Source organism: Rattus rattus, chromosome 4 (genome assembly GCF_011064425.1).
Source record: "Rattus rattus isolate New Zealand chromosome 4, Rrattus_CSIRO_v1, whole genome shotgun sequence".
NCBI classification, from domain to species: Eukaryota; Metazoa; Chordata; class Mammalia; order Rodentia; family Muridae; genus Rattus; species Rattus rattus.
The window spans coordinates 28,779,116-28,791,652 of NC_046157.1; the positions used below are offsets into that span (position 1 = coordinate 28,779,116).

General features: G+C 44.0%; 1 protein-coding gene and 1 non-coding gene across 2 annotated transcripts in view; one reads left to right on the plus strand and one right to left on the minus strand.

Moving 5' to 3' along the window:
* Window positions 1–6,872: 6,872 nt before the first annotated feature.
* LOC116899914 lies at window positions 6,873–7,006 on the minus strand. The gene has a single exon (XR_004387886.1). It is a non-coding gene; the product is annotated as a small nucleolar RNA SNORA84 (small nucleolar RNA).
* A 3,134-nt stretch (window positions 7,007–10,140) lies between these two features.
* The window catches only part of Ccdc191 (coiled-coil domain containing 191), a 66,314-nt gene continuing 63,917 nt past the window's right edge, over window positions 10,141–12,537 (plus strand). Inside the window, exons 1-2 of the mRNA XM_032900218.1 lie at window positions 10,141–10,275; window positions 12,291–12,329. Coding sequence (XP_032756109.1) covers window positions 10,186–10,275; window positions 12,291–12,329 — 129 coding nt within the window. The 5' untranslated portion in view covers window positions 10,141–10,185. The remainder of the gene's footprint in view (window positions 10,276–12,290; window positions 12,330–12,537) is intronic.

Consider the following 12,537-nt stretch of genomic DNA (forward strand, 5'->3'; position numbering starts at 1 on the left):
ATAAAGACTGAAGTAGAAATACAAAGGGATTAGGCCAGTACTAAATACCCACCACCCATCAGTAGGGGGGATCAGATAATAGTTGACACCAGCTCGTGGGCTAGGCAAAGTTTGATTACACAGATGTTGGTGACTCTTAGGGACAGCGCCAAGACAGGTCCCTTTCCCTGAGACCTCCATCAAGGTTAGCTTTCCTTTTGCTCTCCATTTGGCAGGAAGAATGGGAGGTTGTGTTATTGAAGTCCCCTGAGAAAGTAGTAAGGGGGCCCTGATGTCAGGCATAGCGAACAGGATTTGGTTAGGTTGGGGTTGGAGGCGTTTAAGACACTAAAGGTTCCCTGTACCAACTTGAGGAGCTGTTGCCCTGTCCCTGGGAACTTAAGAGGAGTGGTTGGGGTGAAATTAGAGGCTGGGGTGACGGTTAGGCTTAGGGAAGGTCGGGGCCCTAGATTAGAACCTGCTCAGGGGGGCAAGGGAAAAGCAGGCTGCTGGTCCATCAGGACCACGTTCGGGGCCACAGGGGTACCTGGAAGAGACTCTACCTTGAGTTTTATGGTGAAGGTTAAACCCTGGTCATAGCCTGTTTGATAAGTACGCCCTTTATGCCATGATTTAAACTGTCTTCCCATGGTGTAAAGAGAAAGGCTACTGGATTGCACTGCCCTGTATTACAAGTAGCTAGCAATGAGGGTACATATCTTCCCCTTTGGGGGCAGGTGGTGGGTCCAGAGTGATTTTTGGAAACTGTTATTAAATCCCAGGAGGAGGAAGGCTTCCAATAGGTGATTCCGGTCATTTCACATCCCCAAGCTTTGCAATATAAACTCTCAAGTCCTCCACATCATCTAGCCTCTGGCCTTGCCTGCCCATCCTGGGGGCAGACATAAAAGGGGGTCAATCTCATCTGACACCTAGACCTTGGTCTAGCACATCCTAGGGCTATTGTACGTTGGGTATGGGTGGATTCTTCCAGAATGGGCAGGGACTCAAAACTGTGTTCAGGGATATCCCAGGTATCAAGCCCTGCTATAAGGGAGCAGAGATCTAGCACCAAATCAGGTCACCAGGTACCAGGAGGAACATCTGTGGAGGTGGACAAAACTGTGTCCCCTGTCTGCGACAGTACCTGTCAAGTCAACCTTTGAGGGGCATGGGGGTTTGAGCTACTTATCAGTCTTATGTCTATCAGCAGAAGCAGAAGCGGAAGGGTGATACACGCAAAGCTTGAGGGGGTTTTCTGTCTTTTCCACTCTCCATTCTGGTTCAGGAGGAGGCACTGGTTTGATGTGAGAAGCATGGATCCAAGTGGGGATGCCATCTACTTTTACTGCCACTGGGGTTGTGAGCAGTTACCAGGTAGGTCCTTTCCACCGCGGCTCTTGGTGGTGCCTCACGTAAACAGCATCTCCGACCTGGAACTGGTGTGGCACCTGGAGGTCACCAGGCTTATAGGCTTCAGCCAGCTGTTTCCACACCTTCCGCTGAACAATCTCGAGAGCCTTTAATCTAACATATAGAGTTTGTGAGGAATGAGTCTTGGGAGGGGATAGGTGGTGCATGGCAACAAGTGGAGGGTGGGCCCCAAACAATATTTCAAAGGGTGTCAGCTTGAAGGGGCCCGGGGTGTTGCATGCCCGAAACAAAGCATAAGGAAGGAGGGCTGTCCAGTTATTACCGCCAGTCTCTAAGGACAATTTAGCCATGACCTCTTTTAAGGTTCTATTCATCCTTTCTACCTGTCCTGAGCTTTGGGTTCTACAGGCACAATGTAATTTCCAATCGAACCCCAGGATCTTGGCCAATCTCTGATTTATCTGGGCAACGAAGGCTGGGCTGTTATCTGACCCAGTTGCCTTAGACACTCCAAACCTTGGGAAGATGTCTTCTAGTATCTTCTTGGTCACTATGTGAGCCGTTTCTATCTTGGTGGGGAATGCTTCAACCCATCCAGTAGGTACCTGTGGCCGTACTTTGTAGGTTTAATTTCCGTAAAGTCCACTTCCCAGTAGCTCCCTGGGTGATCTCCTTTTTATTTCATCAAATGCCAGTTATTGTTCTCCCCAACAAAAGAGAGACCCTTCCTTAATCAGAGGGTAGAGGAGGTTGGCCAGGGAGGCAAATCCAGGGATCCAAAGATGGCAGAATCCCGCCATCCCCAGAAACTCCCTCACTTGCTGAGGGGTCCTGGGGGATGGTATTTGAGTCACAGCCATCTTTCTGGCTTCCGTGAGCCACCGCTGACCTCCCTTGAGCAGATACCCCAAGTACATCACCTCCTGTCAACAGATCTGGGCCTTCTTGGCTGATGCCCGATATCCCAGCTGCGCCAGTTCCTTTAGCAGGAGTTCCGAGCCTTTTCTGCACTCCTCAGCAGAGTTCCCTGCAAGCAATAGGTCATCCACGTATTGGAGCAGTGTTACTTGGGGGTGGCTGGCAGTGAAGTGGGCCAAGTCCTGGTGAAGCGCCTCATCAAAGATGGTGGGAGAGTTCTTAAAGCCCTGAGGCAGCCTGGTCCAAGTCAACTGTCCCGTAAACCCAGAATCGGGGTCGTGCCACTCAAAGGCAAAGAGGTGCTGGCTAGAGGGTGCAGTTTCAGGCAGAAGAAAGCGTCTTTCAAATCTAAGACTGTATACCATACCCGGTCTGGAGGCAAAGAGCTCAGGAGGTTGTAGGGATTTGGCACTGTGGGGTGAATGTCCTGTACCCTCCTATTTACCTCCCTTAAGTCTTGAACTGGTCTACAATCATTTGTGCCAGGCTTCTTGACTGGTAGCAAGGGGGTATTCCAGGGAGACTGGCATTTTATCAAGACACTTTGTTCAAGGAGGCGCTGGATATGTGGTCAGATCCCTTCCCGTGCCTCCTTACTCATGGGGTATTGGCGGATTGCTACTGGGGAAGACGTGGCCTTGAGCTCGATGACCACAGGAGGGCGCTGGGTTGCTAGCCCTATCCCAGCCGTCTCTGCCCACCCCCCTGAGATTTGCTGCACCCAGTCCTGTATTTAGTTGATATTTTCTTTGGGTTATTTAAACAACCTATGTTCATCTTCTAGACGCATGGTTAGGGTTGTAATAATCTTGTCCTGGATCACTTTAGGACCATGGGGCATGAAGGTGATAATGGCCCCCATCTTTGTTAATAGATCTCTCCCCAGAAGGGGGGCCAGACACTCGGGGATGACTAAGAATGAGTGGGTTACCCGTCCCACTCCTAAGTCAACAGTTCTTCAGGTAGTCCATGAATATTGCTGATGTACAGTAGCCCCTACGACCCAAGACTTTCTTTAAAATTGGTCCAGAGGAATTGAGTAATGCCGAGTGCTGGGCTCCTGTGTCTACCAGGAACTTAACTGGCTTCCCCTCCACCTTAAGCGTTACCCTAGGCTTGGGGAGAGGCACCAAGCCCCATCCCTGCTAGTCATCATCTTCTGGAGTGAGGACCTTCTTCGAAGTACTTTTTTCTTGGGGCATTCTCTGGCCCAGGGCCCAGTTTCTTTACAATAAGCACACTGGTCTTTACGCAGAGGAATGTGGTTGCCCAGGCTCCCTGACTTTCTGGCCCTATATCTAGGAAACTCTTTCTCCCTCTCTCTGTCCCCTACCACTGCAGCCAAGATCCGTGTCAGATTTCTCTCTTGTCTTTTTTCTCTCTTATTCTCTCTTTCTTCTTTTCTCTCTAACTAAATCTCGGAGGTCTAGGTATCAGATGTCTTGGGCCAACAGCCCTCCTGGAAAGTTTTAGAGGTTTATGTTCCCATGGCTTTGTAAAACCTTAGGGGCTTTTCTTTTATTCTTTCAGCTGCATGTCTATTAACTCTGGTTCACAGCTTTCTTGGGTATCAGGATTGGGACAAAGGAAAAAAAAAAAAAACAAAATAAAAAACAAAACTAAACAAAACAAAAACCCAGAAAGCAAGATTCGATTCTTTCCCCAAAGTCCCAAAGCAAAATGATAATACTAGTCACTTTGAAATATAGTCTCTGTGTGTATCTGTGAGTTTGTGTGTGCACACACACATAGAAGCTGAGAAAACAAAGCAAATGAAAGGACTAAAACAAGTTAAGTGTGAAAAACTGGCACGCAAGGTCACTGAGCCTTGAAAACATGCACAGGGAAGTCCTAACACTTAGTGCACGTGTCACTTCTCCAACCTGAGTGAATATTAAGCAATATAGGTCTTTCCCCTCCAAATAAAAATTCAATAAGAGATTCCAAGACATCATAATGGATACTCATCAAATCCTTCACAGCATAAAATAACGTATTATCTGCAAAATGGGATTATATATATTCTAGTTTACTCCCATATAGATGAGAAACTACAGGAGCAGATAAATGATCTATGAGTGATTTCTTAATGGGAAAGACAAAATTTTTAAGAAAAAAAATATAGATATTCTTTCTTATTTCTACAGATACACCAACAGGGTTTGAAAAACAACAGAAAACATTATTTGTAGGATGTTAAATAATTAGTACTTCATGTGAAAAGTTATGAGCTTTTAAAATGCACTACAGAGTTTGATAAGCCAGCATGGCTGACCAATAATATAATTTCATTGGAGGGTTAGCGAGATGGCTCAGTGGGTAAAGTGGCTTGCTGTCAAATTGTCAACCTAAGTTTGACCCCCCTCATAAAAGGGAAGAACTGACTCTGCAAAGTTGTACTTTGACCTCCACATATATGTAGCACAGGGCCTAGACACATACACATCATACAAACATGCACTTTTTAAAATTTAAATGTCAGTGGACAAATCAGCATCTTATAAATACTGCAATATGTCACTCCATCAAGCATCCTTAGGAATTCTTGCCAAGTGGACCAGGTTGAGGTTTGGTGTGCATGTCTCCTATGAGTTCTCACTCCCATGGATGCGTATGGCAGAGGCACACGTGTCCCCTGGCTCCTGAGGACCTACCCGTGTCAGCACCCTAGTGGTGACTTAGAGGTGCTTAAGAGCCATGCTGGGTATCACTTTACGCAATGAATCATTCCCTCAGCTACTCCTTGAGTTTTATTAGTAGATGATTTATTACAGTTATGTGACAAACTATCGGTAGCACCTATATTCTAAAGCATTGCTATGGAGGCTTGGTAACACCAGAGAACAGCTACCTACAGTTTTGATTTATAACCCTCTTTGCCAGAGAAACTGTCATAAAACCTATGTACATATAAGTACAATAATTCATTATGAGCAAATCATAAAGAAAATTTAAGACATGAGTATGGTACACATCTAATTTTACCATTTATTAAAGATGAAGGGACTGAGGAGACTGCTCAATGGTTAAAGCCCTTGTATCGCTTTGGATCCAAAACCCATGTGGGCATGACAGCCTGCCTACAATTCCAGCCTCATTAGTCAGAGAAAGGTACCCCCAGTCAGTTGGCTGGAGAGACCAGCTACACTGCTCAGCTCTAGGTTTGATTGAGAGACCCCGCCTCAAGGAATATGGTAGAAAAATGGAGACAGATTTCTGACATCAGCCTCAGGCCTCCACATCTATGTGCACACATAAACGGAAAAAGGTTAAAGCAGATTTGCATACTAACGAATATGCGTGTTTATTTCATGTAAAGAATATTGGCTTAATATTTGATATCAGGAAGATATAAATACCTTGACTATTTTTAGAGTTGATTAATATTTTGATTTTTATAATCATCAAAACGTTTCCTATGAGGGTAGAAAACTGTGTGTAGAATAAGATTACAATTCACAAGATACAGCAGTCTTGAACCTAAGCTGCAGTGTTTGGGACAGCATTTGTTAGAGTCACGGGGCATGAAGGAAACAATGTTCCACCATGCAGTACAGTGAGTGCTGCCAGACGCACCGTGGATTATTCATTTTACATTTATACTTGTTATAAACTTAGAACTCTTTTACTGTTGCAAAATTTTGAGATGACCCTTCACCTTCATTTGGGCAAACCCATATGGGGATGAGATTCAGTTAATAACACTAGGCCCTTGAAGACACAGCCACGGGTTCCGAGTGCAGAGGTTATTTTTGGTGTGATACAGTTCTTTAGTTAGGATGGTTAATTCCCCAGAACTTTAAAGGTCAAATGTAAAACTCTCAGCTTAGGATATCGAATTCTCTCTGTGAGCTGGAGGGAGATGCTCATACTGTCAGGCTTGGGGCTGTGTACCCATTCTGCTGTTTGGGGTTTTGAAAGTTTCACCCAGATTATGGCTAATTCAAATTGTTGAACACAATCTTACAAAAAATGGAAAATGATTTCAAAAGGGGAACTGCAATTGATTCTATTTTGTGATGATGGCAAAAACATTTAGAAATGCAAACAAACCAGTTGTGATGGTAAATACCATAGACCCAGATGCAGGAGGGAGGACACTGATGACATGGCTAACCTAGGTTCCAAAGTGAAAGCCTGTCTCAAGACATAAAAAAGAAAAAATGGACAGCACTAGAAAATACACCTAAAATGTATTTTCTTACTGTGTGTGTGTGTGTGTGTGTGTGTGTGTGTGTGTGTACATGTACATGCAAGTGTATGCTATGGTTAGAGACTAGAGGACAGCTTGGAGGACTCAGTTCCTCCTACTGTGTAGGGCCTCAGAAAGCAAACACTGGTCACAAGGCTTTGTGGTAAGCACCTTTACCCACTGAATCATCTTACTGGCTCTGCAAAATGTGCCTTAGCTAGAAATCAACATTAAAAGACATGAAACCTTTTTTTCAGAGCTTGAAGAACCAATATTTCCTATCCTCAATTATTGCTCAATGTGAGATGTTTTCTAATTGTAACCTATGCACATAGAAGTTTTTATTATGAATACATGTATACAATATAGACACGAATGTAGACTCATGTGAGTAGTTTTTTTTTTTAAATAATGTGCCAATGACCGGGCTATGGCAGCTGCTGAGAAGAAACAGCTCCCATGCATAAATCAAAGGGTTTCTCTTGCCCATTGTTATCCACTAGAGAGCTGTACCCACACAACAGCCTCCAGCAACCACAGGGCGTCCTTAAAACATAATTTGGAAGTGATGTAATTACTGACCCAAGCAAGGTTTAAGACACAGACAGACATCTCCACAGCATCAAATGGTTTCATCTGCTTTTATCACCATGTCTGCCCCCTACACTTAGTCTCTTATATTGCTAGTCTTGTCCTTTTCAATTCACTTATACAGGTTAAGTATTTAGGGGTCCTAAGGACAACTCCCTGCCCTAACACTGCTAATGCCAATCTGCCCTCATCTGTCAGCAGACAAAGAATTTTTAAATGTTGCTTGAATGGATTATCTTTATGGATAGATGTCCCAAATTTGGTAACTGAATGCAGCAAGCTTGAGATGATCACATTTGGGGCGGGGGGAGGGGAGGACCTATAGATATATGTAAACATTAGACATCCACGTCTCCCCCCCACCCTCCCCATACAGAGTTAACAATTATATACATAAAGAAAGAAACTATGAGGAACTTCCAAACAATACCATGCACCAAGCTGACTCAGAAATGATGGATGTCACAATGTTTTAAATATCTTAAATTTCTTACCCTAATTGGTAGGGAAGAAAGGGATACACTAACAAAACTAAACTTTATCAGGCACATGGGTTAAGAGTTTGGAAATAGCCATCAAGGGGGTGGATGACAGAATGTACAGTATCCAAACTTGTTAGAAGGAAATACAGAAGAAATTTGAAGAAAATTCCAATTATCCAATGAAGGTTTAAAAAAATAAGTAAGAAGAGAGAAAAGAAACCAATGAAGCACATCAAAAATAAAAATCGCAGGTCTGGGGAATTGGCTCAGTGGTTAAAACAACCTGCTATCTGTGCAGAGGAAGCAGGTCTGGTCCCTAGTAACCACATGCCAGTTTACAATCATCTGTAGTTGCAGTTCTAGAAGATCGGGTTTCCTATTCTCATTTGAGGGCATCACGCATACCTGTGGTACACATATACACATGAAGGCAAAAATACTCATACACAGAAAAGCAAATCTTTCAGAAACAAAGAAAAGATGGAAGCAAGAGTCCAGCAGAGAATGCTGGTACCCGTCTTTCATCCCACAACCTGGGAGGCAGAGGCAGGCAAATCTTTGTAAGTCTGAGGCCAGACTGACTGGAGAGTGTGCTTCGGGACAGACAGGGACCGAATTTTGCAGAGCCAGTAAGATGATTCAGTGGGTAAAGGTGCTTACCACAAAGCCTTGTGACCAGTGTTTGCTACAGAATGAGACACCATCACTAGCACCACCCCTCACCCCCGCCCCTGCAAAAAAAGGCTAATCTTATCCACTGAAAGGACTAAAAATCATAGTAGCTGCATTTATTGGGTACTTACTGTTATTGGTACATCGTAGACATTACCCCTCACAACAAATACAACATAGACCCTATTCACTTGTATTTTATAAATTAGTAAAGCGAAGCTAATAAAGTCACAGTGGTGGTATGAATAAGAATGGCCCCCATAGGCTCATGTATTTGAGCTTAGTCACCAGGGAGTAGTACTATTTGAAAGGATTAGAAGGATAAGAGACACAGGACTTGAGGAAATGTGTCACTGGGAGTAGGCTTCCAGGTTCCAAAAGTACATGGCAAACCTCTTTGTGCCTATGGATAAAGATGGAGTTCTGAGCTACAGGTCCAGTGTCTGCCTGCATGCCAACATGCTTCTTGCTCTGATGATAATGAACTAAACCTCTAAAACTGTAAGCCAGCCCTCAATTAAATGTTTTCTTTTATGACAGTTGCTTTGGCCATGGTGTGTCTTCACAGCAACAGAACAGTGACTAAGACAGTCACCAGTAGTATCTGGTAGGGCTGGTACTGAAACTATAGAAGTCTAGTTTTAGAGACTAGTGGCTTAGAAGAGACTGAAATTTGCCAAATGCAATGTTTCAATATTAACTGTGAGAGTTCCCATTTTGCAACAGTGTAATTGTTTTTCTCCCATCTCACTCCTCAACTTCTAATCCATCTTCTCCAAATCGATAGCCTTTCTCCATACTCATCTAAACATTTATACACACTTGTTCTCCAAAAATGGATGCACACTGTATTATATGCACTTCTCTACACTCTACTTTTCATTCAGAAAAAAATTGGCACCCCTGCCAAAGAATAGCCATGAAACTAACTCTTCCAAAAGAGCTACCATCCATCGAGACAGTGGAAGGTCTGAATGTAACACAGTTCATTCAGCCATGTAGTTACTGGTCTACACTCAAGTTAGACGGTGGGTGCTAGGTCTACGGGGCACAGCTTTCCTTATATTTCCACCAGTTTAAAGTTTGTTTTAGATCCCCTGGCAGAATGTTTTACTCACATTGATTTTCAATCATTACAATACTCCCAAGGTTTAGTTATAATCCCATTTTGTCAGTAAGTAAACTGAATTGCCAACAAGTGGCCAGGTCCAAAACTCCAGTTCTGAATTTTTGCCCTGCCTTGAAAGTACACACACCTTCAGTGACAACATCCAGGCTTGGCTATTTAGGTTCAATTTTCCCTTAGTTCCACTGGCCATCCCAGGATTCCTAGACTTTACTGTCTTAAAGTTTCCCCAAGTACCTGCTAAATTCAGAAAAACTTGCAGCTGAGAAGCTCACGCTCCACCAGAGGCCAGGAAAAGGAGGTCCTTTTCTTTCTGAGAAGTGATCGGCAATCTCGCTGGGAGACTCTGAGCTGCCAGAAACCTAGACCAACAAGAAACCAAGTAATGACGAGGTGGGAACAAGACTGCAACGCAAACAAAAGAGTGGGCACCACTCACCCTCCCTCGGCATGGAAAATGAACACTCACCGGGAGATTACAAAACTCGGTACCTTCAGGTCCCTTAAACTCTTCGCAAGCGATAACACGTGTTCCGGCTCCCAGAACTCTTGGCCCACTAAACCACCGCCTCCGCCGCAGAGCCAATCAGGAAGTTCTGCATCATCATCAAGCGCCAGATATAGGCAAAGGCCCTGCTAAAGAAGCTCAGTGAACCCCCACCAATGCCATGGTAACAGCGCTAACGCAAGCTGCCTGCGCTGTGCCTCCTGGGAGGAGTAGTTCCAGGATGTCTGAACCCTGTTTAGCTATTAAGTGGCGGAACTACAACTCCCAGCACCACCTGAAAGCAGTCTGGGAGGAGGCGCAGTTGTCACTGTTGTGGCCCAAGTCTAGGCCTGCGCCTGCAAAAATGCTGCTGGCGCCCCAGGGAGGGTTCGCCTCAAAGAAGAAGATGGAGCTGAGTCGCTGGAAACGGTTATCAAGGAAGCTGAATCTCAAGGTGATCCCGATCGGGAGCTTTGAGGAACACGGGTCGGCCCTAGGCGCCACACAGTCCCGAAGCCATCCGTTTCCCGCCCTGCGCTTCCTCACTCTTCCCCCGGGGGCATCCTTACCTGGCCTTGAGTACCCCGGAGCCAACACAACCCTAGGGAGCTTGGTTTGAGAAACCATGGGGTCTGTGTACTCACTACTGTTTCCATCTATGGAGAGGTCTACTAGTGTCCATCAGGGTGAGGAGAATTGGCCCCTTTCATCCTTACCTCTGCCACCAATTTTAGGAAACTTTCTGTACATTACTCCCTCTCCCCGTTCAAATCTCAGTTAAGGGGGTCTGCGAAAGGAAAAGAAATCATCACATGAAAATTTCTGCCGTTATCCCTTATATCTCTCTATTCTAATTTTACACTAGGAGGCTAAAATGGACTCAGAAGTCTAGGTGGTTGTATCTCAATATTTTATCCATATGGTTATTAGTAAATTCTACCAACATTCAAAGATAGAGCCTCCCTGTATCACTCACCTCTTCCGTGTATTAGCTCCTAAAGGCACGGGGGGGGAGGAGGGTGATAACAAAAAAAGCAAAGCAAAAAAAAAAAAAGACGCCATTATAAATTTGGAACATAACAAAAGTTACAGTCATGCAAAGTCACAGTCACACCAAGTGTGCCTTCCAGAATACCTCTTTAGCTGTCACAAAAATAAATGCTTTAAATGGAAATTTAAATTGAAAAGGAGGGGGCTAGACTTTCAGCTGCAGAGCAGTTTCACCAGCTGCTCTCACCCCTCGGTTGCACTTTCCTGTAAGAAGGAAAAAAAAAAATCCTCCAGACATGTGGCTTTTGTGGGGGCCCCAGGTAATCATAAATATCTAAATATAGCAACCGTGTGCACAGGGCACATTCCACTCAGTGAAAAACCATGCTCCAGATACTAGAGGGCACAGGCCAGAGCATTAAGAGAGTGGAAACTGAGGTTGCTCCGACTGCAAGGTATCGGTTGCATAATAGATGGGGCCCAAAATAGCATATGAATATAGATTTGATGATGAAGGCAAAAAAAAAAAATTGGGACAGCTTAGAACTACAAAAAGAGGGATTTTTGTCTCCTGATAGTGCTCATTATTACTGTCTAGAGGGTAAAGAAAGTAAAACACAAGACCACTTGAAGAGTATCAGCTCGCTCTTTGTTGCAGTGACAAAGTTATTCAGACAGAACAGCTGCATTAATTGTGTGTAAGGTGAGCTGAAGGTGAAGTGTTAGGTAAGTGAAGGAGAACACAATACCCTTTTCAGCAACTTTCTTGTGCCAGTTAATTGGTCTGTTGGTTTTTTTTTTTTTTTTAAAGAAAATACCTGAATATTTTTGCAAAGCATACACCCCTGTTTGCTCAGTGATTGCTAGAGTTCTGTTAGCTTCTGGACATGACAGGACAGAGAGGAGGCTCCTTGTGGTCTTCATTTCTCATTTCAGATTAATAGCTGACTGACCTGGCTACCATGGTTCCACACCATGACTCTTGTTTTCCTGGGTAGCATCTCAGGTGTAGGAAGGACAGGAAGGCACCCGGCTACTTCTACAAACAGGAAAGAAAGGAGCCTAATAGTCGTTAAGCAGAAAAATGACAGGGAGAGGTGAATTAACCAGTGTTAGTTTGAGTTTCATGAGGAGTAATAGTTCTATACACGTATATAGAAATACGTACTCCTATACTTTGACTCTTAGCCCTGCAGAACTAAAAAATAAAGTGCTGATGCCTGGAATACAGAGCTGTTGTGCTACAGTCTCAAGGTAGGTGTAGACAGGAGTAATAAGAATGTCACAGACAAGACTTCCTGTTTCTTCTACTGTGGTTTAATGTGCTTTTATTGCTAGTCAGTGCTGAACTTGCCAAGAAAAATTTTGGAGGAAAGGATGAAGGCTATATTTCCATATGCTGTACTGAGAAGATGGCTTAAAAATGGTAATTTGATGAGGCCATTGCTGTGCATTAATATTTTGTATCTATTTTTACAGTCTTCATTTGAGCCTGATAATGTGGGGCACTGGATTAAGGTAAGGCATTTCCAAATTAGAAAGAGTGAGGGTCAGGCAGAGTTACAGACTTGTAATGTGCATACGGGTGAGTGCTGTTATTCCCATGTGAGATTGTATGTCACCTCAGTTTTAGATTTTCTAACGTCTTTCATTATTCTATTGCTTTTTGTGAGGTGGCTTAAGTATAAATGATGAGAAAACAAGTTAGTAGACATGTCTTTTCTCT